This window comes from Rhinopithecus bieti, unplaced genomic scaffold (assembly GCF_001698545.2).
Source record: "Rhinopithecus bieti isolate Rb0 unplaced genomic scaffold, ASM169854v2 scaffold_865, whole genome shotgun sequence".
In the NCBI taxonomy this organism is placed as follows: Eukaryota; Metazoa; Chordata; class Mammalia; order Primates; family Cercopithecidae; genus Rhinopithecus; species Rhinopithecus bieti.
In genome coordinates, this window is record NW_016803288.1 from 1,833,292 (window position 1) to 1,852,797 (window position 19,506).

The window sequence follows — 19,506 nt, forward strand, 5'->3', positions numbered from 1 at the left end:
GAGTCTCGCTCTGTCGCCCGGGCTGGAGTGCAGTGGACGGATCTCAGCTCACTGCAAGCTCCGCCTCCCGGGTTTACGACATTCACCTGCCTCAGCCTCCCGAGTAGCTGGGACTACAGGCGCCCGCCACCTCGCCCGGCTAGTTTTTTGTATTTTTTAGTAGAGACGGGGTTTCACCATGTTAGCCAGGATGGTCTCGATCTCCTGACCTCGTGATCCACCCATCTCGGCCTCCCAAAGTGCTGGGATTACAGGCTTGAGCCACCGCGCCCGGCCCATTTTCACTATTTTCATCATGTTTCTCATTTACTTTCAAAGACTGAGACAACCAAGCTTTGAAAAAAAAGAGAGAAAAACTGAGCTTCAATGCAGGCAATTGCTTTGAAACACAGAGGGTGAAGAAGGTAGCTATTTTATTTATTTTATGACTTCAACTTTTATTTTAAATTAAGAGAGTACATGTGCACACTTGTTTCCTGGGTATATTGAGAGATACTCAAGTTTGGGGTATAATTTATCCCATCACACAAGTACTGAACATACTACCCAATAGTTTTCTAACTTTTGTCCCCTCTATTCCTCCCCTCCATCTATCCCATTGTCTCCAGTGTCTGGTGTTGCCATCTTTATGTCCATGAGTACCCATTGTTTAATTCCCACTTATAAGTGAGAACATGCAGTGTTTGGTTTTCTGTTCCTGTGTTATTTCACTTAGGATAATGGTCTCCAGCTCCATCCATGTTGCTGCAAACAACATGATTTTGCTTCTTCTCATAGCTACATAGTATTCTATGATGTATGTGTATCACATTTTCTTTATCAAGTCCACCATCGATGGGCACTTAAGTTGATTTCACGTCTTTGCTATTGTGAATAGTGGTGTCACGAACATACGAGTGCATCACTCTTTTTAGTATAATAATTTATTTTCTTTTGGATATATACCCAATAATGGGATTGCTGGGTCAAATGGTAGTTCTGTTGTAAGTTCTTTGAGAAATTTCCATATTGTTTTCCATAGTGACTGAACTAATTTACATCCCCACCAACAGTGCATAAGTGTTTCCTTTTCTTTGCAGCCTCATTAGCATCTGTTGTTTTCTGATTTTTTAATCATAGCCCTTCTGACTGGTATAAGATGGTATCTCATTGTGGTTTGGATTGGCATCTCTCTGATGATTAGTGATGTTGAGCATTTTTAAATGTTTGTGGGCCACTTGTATGCCTTCTTTTGAGAAGTGTCTGTTCATGTGCTTTACCCATTTTTTAATGGGGTTATTCGTTTTTTGCTTCTTCAATTGTTTAAATTCCTTATAGATTATGGATTTTAGCTCTTAGTCAGATGATAGTTTACAATTATTTTGTCCCATTCCATAGGTTGTCTGTTTACTCCGTTGATAGTTTCTTGAATTGAAGAGCTCTACAGAAGCTCTTCAGTTTAATTAGATTCCACTTGTCAATTTTTGTTTTTGTTGCAATTTCTTCTGCAATTTTCTTTCCCAAGGTCAATGTCCAGAATGATATTTCCTAGGTTTTCTCATAGGATTCTTTAAGTTTGAGGTCTTTCCATTTAAATCTTTAATCCATCTTGAGTTTATTTTTGTATATGGTAAAAGGTAGGGGTCCAGTTACATTCCTCTGCGTACGGCGAACCAACTATCCCAGCACCATTTATTGAATAGGAATTTCTTTCCCCATTGCTTATTTCTGTCAACTTTGTCAAAGATCAGATGGCTGTAGGTGTACGACTTTACTTCTGTCTTCTCCATTCTGTTTCATTTGTCTATTGTCTGTTTTTGTACCAGTACCATGCTGTTTTGGTTACTATAGATTCATAGTATGGTTTGAGGTCAGATAATATGATGCCTCTGGCTTTTTTCTTTTTGCTTAGGATGGCTTTGGCGATTTGGGCTCTTTTTGGTTTTATATGAATTTTAGGATTTTTTTTCTAGTTTGGTGGAAAACAACATTGGTAGCTTGATAGAAATAGTGTTGAATCTGTAGATTGCTTTGGGCAGTATCGCTATTTTAATAATATTGATTCTTCTAATCCATGAACATGGAATGTTTTTCCATTTGTGTCATCTGTGACTTCTTTCAGCAATGTTTTGTAGTTCTCTTTATACAAATCTTTCACCTCCTTGGTTAGATTATTTCCTTTTTTTTGCAGCTATTATAAATGGGATTGCATGCTTGATTTGGCTCTCAGCTTGAACATTATTTGTATAGAAATACTACTGATTTTTGTACATTGATTTTGTATCCTGAAACTTTCCTGAAATTCTCTGTCAGTTCCAGGAGACTTTTGGTGGAGCATTTTCTCGATCATCAGCGAAGAGAGATAGTTTGACTTCTTTTCCTATTTGAATGCCTTTTATTTCTTTGTCTTGCCTGATTGCTCTGGCTAGAACTTTACTGCTATGCTGAATAGGAGCGGTGAGAGTGGGCACCTTGTCTCGTTTCAGTTCTCAAGAGGAATGCTTCCAGCTTTTGCCTGTTCAGGCTGCGGGTTTGTCGTAGTTGGCTCTCATTATTTTGAGGTATGTTTGTTTAATGCTTAGTTTCTTGAGAGGTTTTATCATTAAGGCTTGTTGTTATCAAAACCTTTTTCTGCATCTATTGTGGTGAATCACCTATATTGATTTGCATATGTTGAACTGACCTTGCATCCCAGGAAGGAAGGCTACTTGATCATGGTGAATTAAGTTTTTGATGTACTACTGGATTCAGTTTGCCCGTAATTTGTTAAGGATTTTTTCATATATGTTCATCAGGGATATTGGTCTGTGGTTTTCTGCTTTTATTGTATCTTTGCCAGGTTTTGGTATTTGTGTTATGCTGATTTCATAAAACAAGTTAGAGAGGAGTCCCTCCTCAATTTTTTGGAATAGTTTCAGCAGGATTGGTACCAGCTCTTCCTCATACATCTAATAGAAAATTGGCTGTGAATCCATCTTGTCAGGGCTTTTATTGGCTGGTAGGGTTTTAATTACTCTTTCAATTTCAGATCTTGATACTGGTCTGTTCAGGGTTTCAATTTCTTCCTAATTGAATCTTGGGAAATTGTGTGTATCCAGGAACTTATTCATTTCCTCTAGATTTTCTAGTTTGTGTATCTAGAAGTGTTCATAATAGTCTCTGAAGATCTTTTCTATTTCTGTGGAATCAGTTGTAATGTCACCTTTGTCATTTCTGATTGTGCCTATTTGCATCTTCTCTCTTTCTTTTTTAATCTAGCTACGGGTCTATTAATCTTGTTTATCCTTTCAAATAGCAAACTTTTGGTTTCGTTGATTCTTTGTATGGATTTTGGGTCTCAATTTTGTTCATTTCTGCTCTGATTTTTTAGCTGTTTCTTTTCTTTTGCTAACTTTGGAGTTGGTTTTTCTACTACCTCTAGGAGTGGTGTTAGGTTATTAATGTGAGATCTTTCTAACTTTTTGAGGTAAGCATTTAACACTTTAAACATTCTCCTTACCATTGCTTTTGCTGCATCTCAGAGATTTTGGTATGTTATACCTCTGCTTTCACTTGTTTCAAATAATTTTTTGATCTCTGCCTTAATTTCATTGTTTACCCAAAAGTCATTCAGGAGCAGGTCATTTAATTTCCATGTAATTGTGTGGTTTTGAGAGATCTTCTTGGCATTGATTTCTAATTTTAGTCCACTGTGGTCTGAGAGTATGGTTGGTATGAGTTTAATTCTTTTGAATCTATTGAGACTTGCTTTATGGCTGAGCCTGTGGTAGGTGAAGGTGGCCTTTAGAATAGGCTGCCAGAAGGCAAGAAAGGGAAATAAATGTAGGAATTAATGCTGGTTCCATGAATTTAATCAAAGATACATCATAAAACAACTGTCGTGATTGAACATTTATGTGACTCCAAATGATATATTTTTTTAAAAAAAAATCAATTAGCTATTTCTCTTGCAAAGGTAAAGAAGAAATAGACTTAGATGAAAACCGTAGGCAAAAGTATGAGAAGAGAGATTAGGAATGATGTGAGGCCATAAAGGAATGATTTTATATGCTCAGAAGAACATTTATTTCAGATAAAATGATTAACTTTGAGCTCCCACTTTTCTTTCCCCTCAAGGAAAGAAATGTTCTAATGACTGCAAATTTTTTCAATCTAAATAACAAGCAAAGAGGGAGACTTTCTGAAAGAAAATGATGTTTATTCAGGAATAGGCATTGCAATTGGCATAGGTGTGCCATAGTAAACCATGTGCATATTTAGGGAGGTAAAAGAAGACAAAGGTTTTTAAAGAAAAAATGAGAAGAATTACATAATTGTTTTTGAGTTAGTTATCTTTGAATAGATGTATCAATAACAAGGGTGGCATCAGTCCAAGGCTGGACAGTCAGTTGCTAGGCAGGTGTTCTCGCAGCAGTATTTTCTTATGTAAGGTTGTAGTGGCCTTTGTGCAAGGTTTTTGCAGAGTCTTTTGTGATAGTTTTTGTCAGCAGGCATTTGTATATGAGAATCTTCCTTTCATGACCTTCCCTAGTTTCATTTTCAGGGTTTGCTTTTAGTTTTGCTTTTTAACACAGGTGACTTTATTTTTATTCTGACAACTTTCACATTTCCTTTTTTTGATCAATATTTAAAAAAATATCACTGGTTAACCATTTTGTAGTTAGATTTTTTGTTTTTTTGTTTTGTTTTTTTTCTGAGACAGAGTTTCGCTCTTGTTGCCCAGGCTGGAGTGCAATGGCGCGATCTCCGACTCACCACAACCTCCGCCTCCTGGGTCCAAGCAATTCTTCTGCCTCAGCCTCTTGAGCAGCTGGGATTACAGGCATGTGCCACCACACCCGGCTAATTTTGTAGTTTTAGTAGAGACGGGGTTTCTCCATGTTGGTCAGGGTGGTCTCGAACTCCCAACCTCAGGTGATCCGCCTGCCTTGGCCTCCCAAAGTGCTGGGATTACAGGCGTGAGCCACTGCGCCTGGCTGTAGTGAGGTTTTGATTATCCCTAGGCGAGACAGCTGGGATAGACCTGTCTTACGTTGTTGGTTGGTCTCACATTGGAGGGCGTAATTGGAGTTAGTGTCTAAACTGTTTTAGCTACATTTGAGTAACAACAGCGTTTGGAGGGAGTGGTTCTCAGGCTACATCTACCTAAAATCAAGTGTTAAGTTTAAGTTTTTGTCTATTCTGTAGGCATTTACTATTATCTCAAAGTGTTGGGCCAGCATTATTCTGTGAAGAGTTGTTCTGTAGAAATTTAACAAGTAACAGTTACAGGGTTTAAAAGAAAAATACAAAGTAACATTAATAGTAACATGATAATCTCAGCTTATATAGTAGTTGTGATCCATGAACTTAGGTTTAAAGGCAGCCAGTTAAATAAATTTAATAAATTTAATTAAATGACCATGAGGAATTAGGTGAAACTTGTTGTAACCTGCAGGTTTTCGTTTTGCTTTTTTTTTTTTTTTTTTAATTTTGTGTATTTGAGTCTTAACTCTTCTAGGGGAATTTATCCAAGTATAGCATGCAGTATTAGCAACAACATAGACCCTTTTTGTTTGTTTAACGCAGCTAGCTGGGTTCCAGGAACCCTGCACTGAGAACTCAAAACTGCTGCAGGCTATAAACTTTCCCCATCCAGACAGAAACTGTGGCTTTCAGGCCATGCCCCTCCTGGCCCACCCCAAAGCAGCAGTGTCCAGCTTCTGCACCTGCGACTACAGTACCCCCACTTGTCCCCTAGTTCTGGCCAAGGGAGTTCATCCCCACTTAAGATTATGTTGTGAATCACAGTTGAGACCTTCTCTCAACCTGTGACTGTGGCCTGAGTTAGCTGGCTGACTTCTGCCAGGCTCCCTGTGAAGTAGACTTAGGAATGGCTTCTCTCCATCCCCACTGAAGTCTAGGAGTGCACACAAAGCATGTTCAATGCTGCTCCTTCTCAACACTCCCCACCACTCAGCTCCAGTGCTGGGTGGGGCCAAGGCCTTCCCCCCTGGCCTATATTATCAGGTTCCCTAGTGGGAGTGTGTGTCACAGAGGCAGTCTCTCCGGCTGTCACACTCTGGGGACTCACTCACAGTTTTCCACCTGGCTTGTGGTGTAGGCTGCTGCCCCCACTTCTTTCAAAGAGTCTGTGGTTTCTTTCAGTTTTCTGGTTAAATGCCTGTGGTGTTTCTTGGGGAAAAAAATTATAACATGGGTCTCTACACACTATTTTGTCTTTCCAAGTATGAGAGGTGATATGGTTTGGCTTCGTCTCCGCCCAGATCTCATCTTGAATTGTAGCTCCTATAATTCCCATGTGTTGTGGGAGGGACCCAGTGGCAAATAATTGAATCATGGGGGCAAGTTTTTCCCATACTGTTCTCATGATAGTGAATAAGTCTCATGAGATCTGATGGTTTTACAAAGGAGAGTTCCCCTGCACATGCTCTCTCTTGCCTGCCACCATGTAAGACATGGCTTCATCTTCTGCCATGATTGTGAAGCCTCCCCAGCCCTGGGGAACTGTGAGGCTATTAAACCTCTTTTTCTTTGTAAACTACCCAGTCTCAGGTATGTCTTTATCAGCAGCATGAAAATGGACTAATATAAGAGGCATGCTAACAATGCCTCTAATCTGCCATCTTGGGGGATAAAAAAAAAACACATTGATCTTAAAGTTATTTGAAACTTGTGTTTAAGAGTACTTGTCAAAATCTTTGTAGTGAATCTAATTGCAGATACCTTTAGAGAAAAATTTAAAATAACTGTAAATGACAAAATTTAAAACAACCATAGTTGAAAATAGGATGGAAGTTCCCCATAACCAGAAATTTATAAGGAAATTTAGTTATTTTGTGGCATACAATATAATAACCAAAATTATGACTGATAACATAGAAGATTTTAAGAGTTTTATTACCATTTTGGAATATTTATACCAATAACATATCCAAAAATGTAACTGAAAGAAGATATAGTATCACTTAGCATTTGCTATTTCCCATATAATTTACCAAATAAGCCTAATTATTTAATATCTCTGCAAGATGAGAGAGAAGTCCTTTGAGTCTTTCTAGGGGCCTGACTGGAAAATCTCAAAGTTAACTATATATCAAAAAGATTTAATTTAGCATTTTGATGCTGGGGAAGTCCATTAAAGATGCCAAAAGGTTTAAAATACCTGATCAAAACAGGATCACAGGGCACTATGTGATAGTCATTTATTTAATTAGAGTGATAATTATAGATCGTAAAAGCAATACAGAAAGTTATATAGATATTTAAAAAACTTCAACCCTTAAAGTCTCCGTTTTTTAAAGTAATAAGAAAATTTAGTAAAGGCAACACAGGAAATTATCTTGATAAAATAGAAAACATTTGTTTCTTAGGCCAGCTACTAAAAGGCAAAGAAAACCTCCTTCTGTGTGATTGGTTCGCCTCATGGGAAGCCTGTTCAGATAACCTGATGAAAAAGTACTTGTATTAATTCAGAATGTGTATGAAAGGCTGTGACTCTACACTGTGGAACATAAACAAGAAAAGTATTACCTTGCGCAGGGGGATATATGGCTCTTAATAAAAGCATGGGAAATTCCCTGGTTACATGGAACAGTTTAGACACATTAAGAAAAGCTAAGTACAGAATCAAGTTATACTGGAAAAAAAAACATTGCTTTTCTAGGTCTTTGAGACAAACATTTTTAGTGTCAGGCCTCAATAGCTGTTAGAACCAGAGGAAAAGGTTATAGGAGCTAACGAAGAAGTTGAAGGAGAAAGTTAACATTCCAGCCAAGCAAAAAGATGTACCTTCTCAAGGGAAGAAAGTGAAAGACCGGAAGGCGATGTAGTATGAACTGCACATCCTATGCTGTGAGACTTGTTAAAAGTTGAACTTCTGAGATAGGACTCTGAGAAGTTTCTAGAGGAAAACTCTACCTTAAGAGATGAAGATACCATTTTTAAGAAGAAGATAGCATTTTAAACTAAAAACTAGTTAAATGGAGACTATAAGACAAACAAAAAAAAAGCTACAGTTTAGAAAGTGGCTGAAAATTTTAGAATTAAAACCAAAACTTCTTGTAAATTTTACTAAAAGCAGATCATTACTTCAAGAAAACTTTGTTGCTTTAATATAAGGGACCAGATTTTAGTTTTGTATTGGTGTATTTTATTATCAAAACTCAAACTTTAGAAAGGCTTTTACATAATTCCCTTTAAAATATAGTCAACTTGATCACATAGAAAATATCTTTTGTAAATTTATCCTTTTCAGACCTTTTAAAACTTACACAGACTTTCATGACTTTCATGACATGCTTACAACTTCTGTTTTGTTCTATACTTTCTTATTTTTAAATAACCAGTCACTTTATTTTATGAAAAAACATTTATCAGGCAAGGTTTTTAAATATAAAGTTATTTTCTTTTCTTAAATCTTTCTTACCAAAAATATATCTTTATACCCATAACTTTCTTTATATCTCTTTCTCCTATTTACTGGATTATTTTTGTTTATATTTTCTTTCTAAATCGTATTTTGACACAATTTTTAATAACCTTTTAATTTAAACAAAATTATTTTTAAATGAAATAAATATTTTGTCTTACAGTTTTTTAATTAAAAACAGTTCTTACTTTTTTGGTACATTTTACATACAGAATTATATGTAGATATCAGGATGTCTAACCCTTATTAATATTAATTTTTAGTGAAAATCTAGAAATTTTTAAACTATCACATACAAATATTTTATAGATGAAACCATTTTTTAGTTTTATAAACATGTTTTATCATAACATAATTTTAATGTGTATTAATAGGCCCAATGATATTTAGTCTTTTATAAAATTTAAGAAGCACATAATTTGGTTCATTCATTTATAACTTTTTGTATTCTGATTATTTTGCAACCTGATATTGTGAACAAGTCATTAAAATTATTTGCTGTGATAATTTTACTAATTTATAATGATAATAATGAATTTTAAAAAACAATGTCAATTGTATTCAAACTAATGTATTCATGTAATACAATTTCAATCAAAAGTTCAATGACATTTTTGTTTGTGATGGAAAATGAGGAAAGAGTTCTCAAGTTCCACAAGAGAATAAACGAGTGAATGTTTCTGACATAGTTTTGAAAATGGACACTGGTGAGTACATTAAACATGTAATAAAGTGACAACAATTAAAACAATGCAGTATGAGCACAAGAATGGAAAGATCAAAGGCCCTAAGGGATGGCCAGAAGCAGAAATTCATTTCTCTGTATGATTTTAATGTGTGCAAAAGGAAACCTCAAAAATCAACAGAGGAGAAAGGTTGTTTGGTTTAATGAATAGCTTAGAGAAAAATGGGAAAAGGGTAGGAAAAAAGACCAAAGTAATGCTTACATTACACCATAGTTTAATAATTGTACTAGTTTCTATTTATGAGTTATAATTTGTTTCATTTTTCTTTTATTTGCTGGACATTTGGATTGTTTCCAGTGTCTGTTTGTTTATTTAGCGACACAGTCTCACTCCATCGCCAAGGCTGGAGTGCAGTGGCGCGACCTTGGCTCACTGCTACCTCCGCCTCTCAGGTTCTAGCAATTCTCCTGCCTCAGCCTCTTGAGTAGCTGGGACTATAGGCGTGCGCCACCACACCTGGCTAATTTTTGTATTTTTAGTAGAGACAGAGTTTCACCATGTTGGCCAGGCTGGTCTCGAACTCCTGACCTCAGGTGATCCACCCGCCTCAGCCTCCCAAAGTGCTGGGATTACAGGTGTGAGCCACTGCACCCAGCCTCCAGTGTGTTTATTACTGAAAAAGTGTGATTTGTAAACTTGAGATGAATAATCTTCTACATTAATCATTATTCAAATCTGTCATTATTCATGTAGTTTAGTGTTTCAAGAAATAGAAATAACAGGTTAAAGAGTATAAATTTATTTAAGGCTTTTGTACATGTGAGCAATTTTTTTTCAGATAGTCTGCTTCAATTTCCATTCCCGCTGGCAGTGCACAAGGGTATTGGTCTCACTCTGCCCCTGTCATCCACAAGCATTTAAATGAGTCTTTGGTATTTGATAGGCAAAAATAATGGATGAGAATTTCTTATAGGTATATTGGTTTCCTGTTGATGCTGTAACAAATAACCACAGCAGAGACAGAAATGTAATTTCTCACATTTCATTAGTTGATAATCAAAGTATTAAAAGACCTCACTAGTAAAACCATCTCACCCTGGAGTCTTTTGGGGAAAAAAATGCTTTGAATATCTTTTATTTACTTTCTGAAAATCTATTTTATTTTCTTTTGAGTCGATGTTATTAATTTCTGTCTTTTCAATAAAGACACTTATTTCATGGAAACTTTCAAATTTGTTAGCATACAACTATGTAAATTTACACCATTTAAAAACTCAAATGATTTTAAGAATCAAGTGTAAAAACAGGTACCATAAACAACACACAAATGAATGCAGATTAATTACTTAGAACAATGGTTTCAATTGGGATTTTGGGATTTTGTAGATGGGATTTTGTTATCATCATTCATTGCCAGTTTTGTTTGATTGCATAAAGAAAGGTAATCCATAAGTTTCTTCTTTGGGGAACTTATGATAGTTTATTCTGTGGTCGGTTTGTGATCACCTTTTGTTAGTATTCCATGTTTGCTTAAGGATGGCTGCTCTTTCATAGCAGTTACCATTTTATAATGGTAAAAAACAGATCCAAAGTTACAAAATGATTTTTATTATATCACAATAATTACGGTTAATCCATAAAATACAGAAAAATTTCCCATGAGATTAAAAAAGGGTGGTGATGTGTGATTCTATCAGAGAGAAATGAGTTCAAAGGGAAAGGCCCAAAACAGTCTCTGCAGGGCTGCATAGTGGGCACCTGGGCCCTCGTGCCCGACTGCCTGGGTCTGCATCCCAGCTCCCCACACCTCTCACACACATACTTGCTGTGGGACTTTGGGCAAGTTGCTAACCTTTCTGAGTCTAATTTCTTACCTATACAATAGCATTAACAATGGTACCTCTTTCGTGGGGATTTTGTAAGGCTTAAGAAAGAGAATATATGTTCAGTACTTGGAACGGTGCCTGGAACTGGTGCCAAATTGATGTCAGTCATCACGGCATTTATTTCATGTGGCAGTACTTAGAAAAGATGTTATGAAATTTCTGTTTTGCAGATGAAAAGCTCAGTCTCTGAGGGGGGTGATAATTACTCCGAATGTCTGCAGCAGGGAGGCAGTGGGATTTGAGCTTCCTGGTTTTGCAGCCCATAATCTCTCTGCGGTAGAACCAACGTCCTGACTTGTTGATGGGGAGGCAAGAGGGCTGTCCCCAAAGCTTAGATTCTGTATAGGAATTTGAGCAAAACAGTCCTTTGCAGCCTCATATTTTTCTCATCCAGACCCTAAGTGTGTGAAAGCACTTGTTTTCTGTGAACTTTTTGACTTAGAACTCTCTGGACTTCATTCAAGCCCAGGAAGAGAAGAACTTTTGATTTTTATCAAGAATATTAGAAGAAATGTACTCATCTATTTCAAAGTGATTTTAAGCCCCAGCCACCCAGCAACATCATCCTTATCCTCCACTGACCTGTAAATCCTACCTTTTCTCTTTGAAAAGAAGATTCATTTCGGGGCATGACCCAGGCATTTTCTGTAGCTGGAGAAACTGGGTTGGGTTGGGAGCAGTTGTACGATGCATTTCCTTTGAAGGGAAACAGGAGAAAAGAAGATTAGAGGTTGTCACCTTTGCATTCTTCCTGTCACTTCAGAGTCCCTCGCAGAGGTTAATGCCCGAACTCCTTGAAATGACACCCAGAGCTCTCAAAACGTGTTCCCAGGACCAGCGGAATTGGACCAGCTGGGAAGGCACTTGTTAGAAATACAAATTCTCATCCCTGCCCTGGCCAATCCCTGTTGAACCAAGATTCTGAAACCTACACGGCATGTATAATTTCAAACTCTTTTGTATACCCAGGTGCATCCAAAATTGGCTTTAATAAACATTCAGCAACTCTTTTGTAAGAATTCCTGAATGGCTCCCCCTCGATATTCATTGTTGACGCCCTGATTTCCCTCTGCAGGGTTTAGACCTCCGAGGATGGTGACGTGCCAGGTCCGCATGACCTGGCTCCAGGCTCTTTCTCTCCACCCATCCACCCCTGCACCTCACAGAGCAGCTAAGCCCAATGGACAGCACATTGGAATTAACAAGCACATTGGGTGTTTGTTAAATGAGACTTCTCAGCCCCATTCCAAACCTCAAGATCTGAATCTTGAACCAGATGGTTCCCCCAGAATCTTCATTGTTTTTCAGACTCCCTGGGTGTGATTCTTGCATACACAAAAGGTAGAGGATCCTGCTGTGGCCCCACATCCCATTCTAGGACCCCACAATGGGGGTCCCACCTCCCAGCCTCTGCCTTTGCCGTTTCTTCCTCCCGACCTCCTTTTTCTACGTTCCCTGACTGTTGTCATCCTGCAAAACCCAGCAAGCAGGGGAGAGGCCCTCTTTCCTGCCAGCCACTAGAATCAGCTATCCCTATCTCAGCCTCCCACAAACAGTACTCCTCTCTCATAGACTTGCTTTGTTCTACATAGCAGTCAGGTGGTCATCTGCGTGTCCACCTTTCCCCAGGACCAAAGTCCAAGTTCTCATCTTTATATCAACATAGAGCCGACCATGGGCTCTGGAGCATTGAGCTGCCCCCTCAATGTGGAGGGAAGCTACACATTTCCCTTGACTTGGAATTATGAAGAAGACCCTGATTAGTGAATTTTTTAATGGTTCTGATATGGCCTGGCTGTATCCCTACCCAAATCTCACCTTGCACTGTAATCATCCCCACGTGTCAAGGGCAGGGCCAGGTGGAGATAATTGAATCATGGGGGCAGTTTCCCCTGTACTGTTCTCGTGGTAGTGAATAAGCCTCATGAGATCTGATGGCTTTAGAAACGGAAGTTCTCCTGCACATGCTCTCTCTTGCCTGCCACCATTGCAAGATGTGACTTTGCTCCTTCTTTGCCTTCAGCCATGATTGTGAGATCTCCCCAGCCATGTTAAACTGTGGGAGTCCATTAAACCTCTTTCCTTTATAAATTACCCAATCTCAGGTATGTCTTTATTAGCAGTGTGAGAACAAACTAATACAACTTTCTTGCTTCTGAGAACACAACAGACCTCCTGCTATGCCTACCTGTTATGATGCATATATGGTCAAGACTCAGGCCACTGAGTATTCAGCGTTCTAAGACTTTGGGTGTCACCTTTTCTGACCTCAAGTTCATTATCAATAATATGAAGAAGTTTGTAAATGTAAGAGAAAAGTAGCTCCAAAGCTTCCGTCTGCTGGAGCATCTGATGTGATGGCCACTGGTGATGGCGATGCATGCACTTGAGCCCCTGGGTCAGCTCAGCTGGTGTCTCCATCTGCAAACAAGCAAGGCTGAAAGGAGACAAAGATAAATTTAATAGTTCTTGAAGTCATGTCATCTGGAATTGTAAAGAAAGTATTTGAAGCTTGTCTCAACTTTGTTGTCCAGTCTTCAAAATAGCCTCAGGGGAAACCATTAGTTCAGCTGCCCTTTGAGCAGGTGCCCTGGAGTGGGAGCTGGGAGAGAGAATTTCCCAAGCCCCACAGAGGTGACCCTGGAGGTGGGTGGCACAGCTACAGAGGAGGACTGGGTCCGTAGCCTTCTGGCTGCCAATCCCAGCCCTGTTGACTTCCCCATGCAGTGGCCATTCTCTCTTGCAAAGAGATCCTGAGCTCCGCTGTTTCTCAGCTGCAGAGCTGGGTGCTGTGAATGTGCTATGTCATGCGTCTTTGCCACCATCTGGGGTGGGGCATGGCTACATTACATATGAGAAGACTGAGGCTCTGGGAGGTTGAGCATCCTGCCAAGACGACCAGCACAATCTCCCGATCTTGGTTTTGCCTGACTGTCTTGCACAAGTCTCTCAGCCTCTCTGAACTCCATTTTCCTTCTTTGGAGAATGGGATAATGATCCTTTGTTCAGACAGTTGAGGGAAAGATTAAGTGGGAAGAGGAAGAGGACCAAAATTTGCAAAGTATTTACCTTGTGCCAAGCAGTGGGCTTTACCCACGTCGTCTCACTTAATCCCCACCTCAACCTAGGGAATAGGTTATATTATCATCCCCATTTTATAGGTTAGAAGATGGAGACTCACAGTGGGAAGCCTTGCTCAGGGCTCTATGGCCAGTGATCCTGGAGCATGATTTGAACCTGGGTAGGCATTAGAAATGTACTATGGTATGGGAGACCCCAGCACAGGGCCTAGCACATAATGGTCCAGATGTCTGTTAGCTTCCTCTTTCCTTTCCTCTCTGTGAGGACTGAATATTCAGTTCACCTCTCATGACTTCTCATGGTGTATGCCTACCACCCGGAAGACAGGACTAGATGCTGTTCAATGAATGCATAAAAGGCCTTCCTGTGTTTCTGGAGGGGTTGCCACGTGTCAGGACCTGTGCTACAATCTTCACCAGCATTGTCTCATGTAGTCCCCACATCACAACAATCCCATGGGGCGTGATAACTATTATTATATCCATTTTGCAGATGAGCAAACCACATCCCACAGGAGATTGGAGAACTTGCCCAAGGCTGCACACTCATAGGAGTCCCCAAGCCAGGGGTCAGCCAGTGGAGCCCAGACCCTTGCTCATAATCACTGTCTGTCTATAACCAAAGCAGCCTGGCCCAGGGCTCACCCCTTACCAAGAGCTGCTAGGTAGGGCAGGCAAGCCCTTGCTCCTGCCCTGGACTATAGGGGCAAGGCTGGGGCAGTCAGGGGCACTGCGTCCAAACTGGACCTGGGATTGGACGCCCTCTAGTGTCTTCATGAGCCCAAGCCTGCCACTTGAACCAGTTTGTCTATTCCTGATGTATTTATTCAACAAGCATCTATTGAGTGCCTAGGCTCTATCCAGCAGTGTACAAAACAGACCTACAAGGATTAGTCCTGCATTTTAATGGAGGACACAGATCAGAGACAAATAAATATAGAAAGCTTAGTAGTGATGACTCTGGTGAAATAGAACAAGGCAGGAACGGGGAGGGTGACCAGTGAGAGAAGGGCTGAGCCCAGCATGAAGCATGGGAGTGACTGGGGCAGATCCCTGGGGAAGGACATCCCCACTCTTCCCCAGTAATGCCTCTGTGGGCAAGATTTGCCTAGCCTGGCTTCTTTCTTCTCCCTTCTGGCCCTGTCATTCTCCTTTCAAATCTGTATTCCACACATCCCCCCTCTCCCTCCCGATTGGATGCCCCTAAATTCAGGTCCTACTCTCCTCCCCTCTAGACCACAGCATCTATAACGTCTGGCTCTTATATCCATAAAATTTCAATCAGTTCATTCAGTCAGTGTTTATGGAGCATTCACAATGCACCAGACTCTAGAAATGAGTCAGACAGAGTCCATGCCTACAAAGAGCTCACTGCTAGTGGGATGTTTGAGGGAAGATTATGGTGGCTGTGAGATAAATGTGGCCTGTAGGCCAATAGGGAGCCCAAAGACAGAAGGGCCCCAGGAGGCTGCCCTAATGCAGCAAGAGAGGGCCATGGAAAGCTTTCTGGAAAAGGTGGCATCTACCTTGGGGTCTGGAGGACAATTAGCCAGATGGAAGGGAAGAAAAACACCATTCTAGGCACGGGGAATAGCCAGTCCAAAAACAAAAAAAGAACAAGAGGGAGCTCAGCACATTTAGAAACTGAGAGTGATTTAATAAGAGTGCCAGAGGTGACAACAAGTGATGAGGTGGATGGTCAGCTGGGGCCACACCCACCCAATCCCTGCCTCTGCACACATCTACAGTTTGAGTCACATCTGCCCAAACATTTTCCTTTTTTAAGTTTTATTTTAAGTTCTGGGGTATATGTGCAGGGTGTGCAGGTTTGTTACATGGGTAAACATGCGTTATGGTGGTTTGCTGCACCCATTACTTAAGTATTAAGCCCAGCATGCATTAGCTTGTTTTCATGATGATCTCCCTCCCCCTGCCCAGGCCCCCCGACAGGCTCCAGTGTGTGGTGTTCTCCTCCCTGTGTCCATGTGTTCTCGTTGTTCTGCTCTCACTTATGAGTGAGAACATACAATGTTTGGTTTTCTGTTCCTGTGTTAGTTTGCTGAGGATAATGGCTTCCAGCTCCGTCCATGTCCCTGCAAAGGATATGATTTTGTTCTTTTTTATGGCTGCATAGTGTTCCATAGTGTATGTGTACCACATTTCTTATGTGGAATTAACCACATTTGGGTTAATTCAATGTCTTTGCTATTGTGAATAGTGTTGTAATGAACATACACGTGCATGTATCTTTATAATAGAATGATTTATATTCATCTGGGTATATACCCAGTAATGAGATTGCTGGGTCAAATGGTATTTCTAGTTCTAGGTCTTTGAGGAATTGCCACGCTGTCTTCCACAATGGTTCAACTAATTTACACTCCCACTAACAGTGTAAAAGCATTCTTATCTCTCCACATCCCCACCAGCATCTGTTGTTTCTTGACTTTTTTAATAATCACTATATTGACTGGCATGAGATGGTATCTCACTGTGGTTTTGATTTGCATTTCTCTAATGATCAGTGATGTTGAGGTTTTTTTCATATGTTTGTTGGCCACATGAATGTCTTCTTTTGAGAAGTGTCTGTTCATGTCCTTTGCCCACTTTTTAATGATGTTGTTTGTTTGATTTTTATAACTTGTTTAAATACCTTGTAGACTCTGGATATTAGACCTCTGTCAGATGGAAAGATTGTAAAAATTTTCTTCCATTCTGTGGCTGTTTTCTCTGATGATAGTTTTTTGTTTTGTTTTGTTTTGTTTCTGTGCAGAAGCTCTTTAGTTTAATTAGATCCCATTTGTCAATTTTTGCTTTTGTTGCAATTGTTTTGACGTTTTGTCATGAAATCTTTGCCCGTGCCTATGTCCTGAATGGTATTCCCTAGATTTTCTTCTAGGGTTTTTATAGTTTTGGGTTTTACATTTAATCCATCTTGAGTTAATTTTTGTATAAGGTGTAAGGAAGGGGTCCAATTTCCATTTTCTGCCTATGGGTAACCAGTTCTCCCAGCACCATTTATTAAATAGAGAATGTTTTCCCCATTGCTTTTGTCAGGTTTGTCAGAGATCAGATGGTTGTGGGTGTTCAGTCTTATTTCTGAGTTCTCTATTCTGCAAACAAGGAAGGCTGAAAAGAGACAAAGATAATTTTAATAGTTCTTGAAGTTATGTCATCTGGAATTGTAAATAAAGTCTTTGAAGCTTGTCTCAACTTTGTTGTCCAGTCTTCAAAATAGCCTCAGGGGAAACCATTAGTTCAGCTGCCCTTTGAGTAGATGCCCTGGAGTGGGAGCTGGGAGAGAGAATTTCCCAAGCCCCACAGACGTGACCCTGGAGGTGGGTGGCACAGCTCTATGTGTCTGTTTTTGTACCAGTACCATGCTGTTTTGGTTACTATAGCCTTGTAGTATAGTTTGAAGCCACCCTCCAGCTTTGTTATTTTTGCTTAGGATTGTTTTGGCTATATACTGCCCAAACATCTTTCTAGTGCTGTGCTTTGGCTGGGTTACTCCAAGCCTCTCGGTGGGAAGGGGCCTACCATGGTGGAAATTGCTCTGATTTGGAAGATAGGAAGTTGAAGGTTTGAATTCTACCTCTGCTGCTTTCTATCTGTATGACTTGAATAAGTTACTTCACTTCTCTGAGGCTTAGTTTTTGATTCTGTAAATAAGGACAATAATATGAATACATACTCCATGGAGTTAATGCAATGATTAAAAGAGACACTATATGTAAAGGACTTTGTACCCTTTTCTACAAATGGGAGCCATCCAGTCAAACAATGGATCCTGTGTCAACCAAATGAAGCCCTAATCCCTCAGTCTGGCCTTAAAGGCTCCTGAATTTGGGTTCAGTCTCCAATTTTAACCCATTCTATCCTCTAGTGCCATTCAACTGCCCACATCTCCCTTCTGCTGACTATCATCCCGTAATCCTCATGCCACTGCCTGGGCCTGGAATCACCTCTCTCATCACCCCTCTCAATCCATGTCCCTCAGCCTTCAAGAAACGCCTAATTCAAACAACAACAAAAAGGAAATAACATTTTCACAGCCCTTCTGAAAATGGAAGTGAGAAGAGAAGCTGAATGCCACGTGAGCTTTGGCTCCTGACAAAAGCTTTCTCTTCCTCTGTTGAATTTTCACATGCTCTGAGTGCCTTCGATCAGATAGGGGTGCATGTGGAGGGGCCGTGTCTTCTTGCTTCCCTCTGACTTCACCTTGACTGTAAACCCTTAAGGGGCTGGGCCACTCCTTTTCAGATTCCCCTTTCTCCCCTGGCACTGCCCAGCATAGAGTAGGCATCATCAATATTGTCCACCAACCTAGGCATTTGATAGGGACAGTTAGGCAGCATTTTATATTAACTTATTTGGATAGAGGATGATATCTGGGGCTGGTGAAGGGGGAGCCTATTTTCCAGGCAGAAAGGCCTATTTTACGTCTTTAGTGCCAGTCTGTGCAGTTTTAGCAGAGCCTGAGTGACTTGGGTAGGCACAAGGCCCAGGGGAGATGTAAATTCAGATGCTGCACTTCAATAACTGGATGAGACAGATGTTGCTTCTGGCAGATTTCGAGTTCTAATATTTGGAACAATAAGGCTCCTCTCATGTATAACTTCCTTGACTTGAGGTTTTCCAAGCAATGTCCACTGATAATGATTCCTTTCCATGCTTTGATCACTGGGGTAGAATATAACCCAGTTAGCCCTGGTTCCTGCCTAAAAGGGCGTGGTGTTGAAGTGGGACAATACTTGGAAATAAATTATCTCCCTGCCTACCACCAAACTCATCTAGCTGTCAAGTCAGACCCTGAATGTGACTCAGCCCCTCCCCAAAAGCCAGAACATCCACGTTTCTTAGGCCCAGGCTACAGTCCAGTTGTGCGGCTCAGTCACAGCAAATGGAGCCTGAGAGTATAGACCAGGGATTCACTAACAAAACAAATCTCAAGGGGCACTCGAAACTCCAGAAAGGGAACCCCAAAGGAAAAATATTCATAGTTCAACTTCATATTTGTCTTAAATTTTAAATTATTTTAGTCAAAACAATGCATGCAAATGATTTTTAAAAATTCAATGCTACTAAAAGGCTTATAGTGACAAACGGAGGTCCATTGTCCCACCCCCTCAAGCTCCCTGTCTGCTCTCCAGAGGCAATCTCTTACAACTCTTTTACCTGTTATTTGATAATTCTATCATATTTTAAAATAATTGATGATAGAACTACTTCTAAATTCATTTTCTTTAGACATTATCCATTGGTGTCTAAGGTTGAGACATCAACCTGATGATTGAGGCCTTAGCATTCTTTTTTTTTTTTTCTGAGACAGAGTTATGCGTATCACTGAGGCTAGAGTGCAGTGCAGTGGCACAATCTCAGCGTACTGCAACCTCTGCCTCCCAGGTTCAGGCGATTATATATTATATAAATATAAATATATA

The 19,506-nt window shown here is 40.0% G+C and overlaps 1 protein-coding gene across 1 annotated transcript in view; it reads left to right on the forward strand.

Moving 5' to 3' along the window:
- The window catches only part of SLC2A9 (solute carrier family 2 member 9), a 183,988-nt gene that overhangs the window by 46,479 nt on the left and 118,003 nt on the right, over positions 1-19,506 (forward strand). The window contains 2 exon segments of the mRNA XM_017871794.1: positions 2,435-2,442; positions 12,390-12,432. Coding sequence (XP_017727283.1) covers positions 2,435-2,442; positions 12,390-12,432 — 51 coding nt within the window.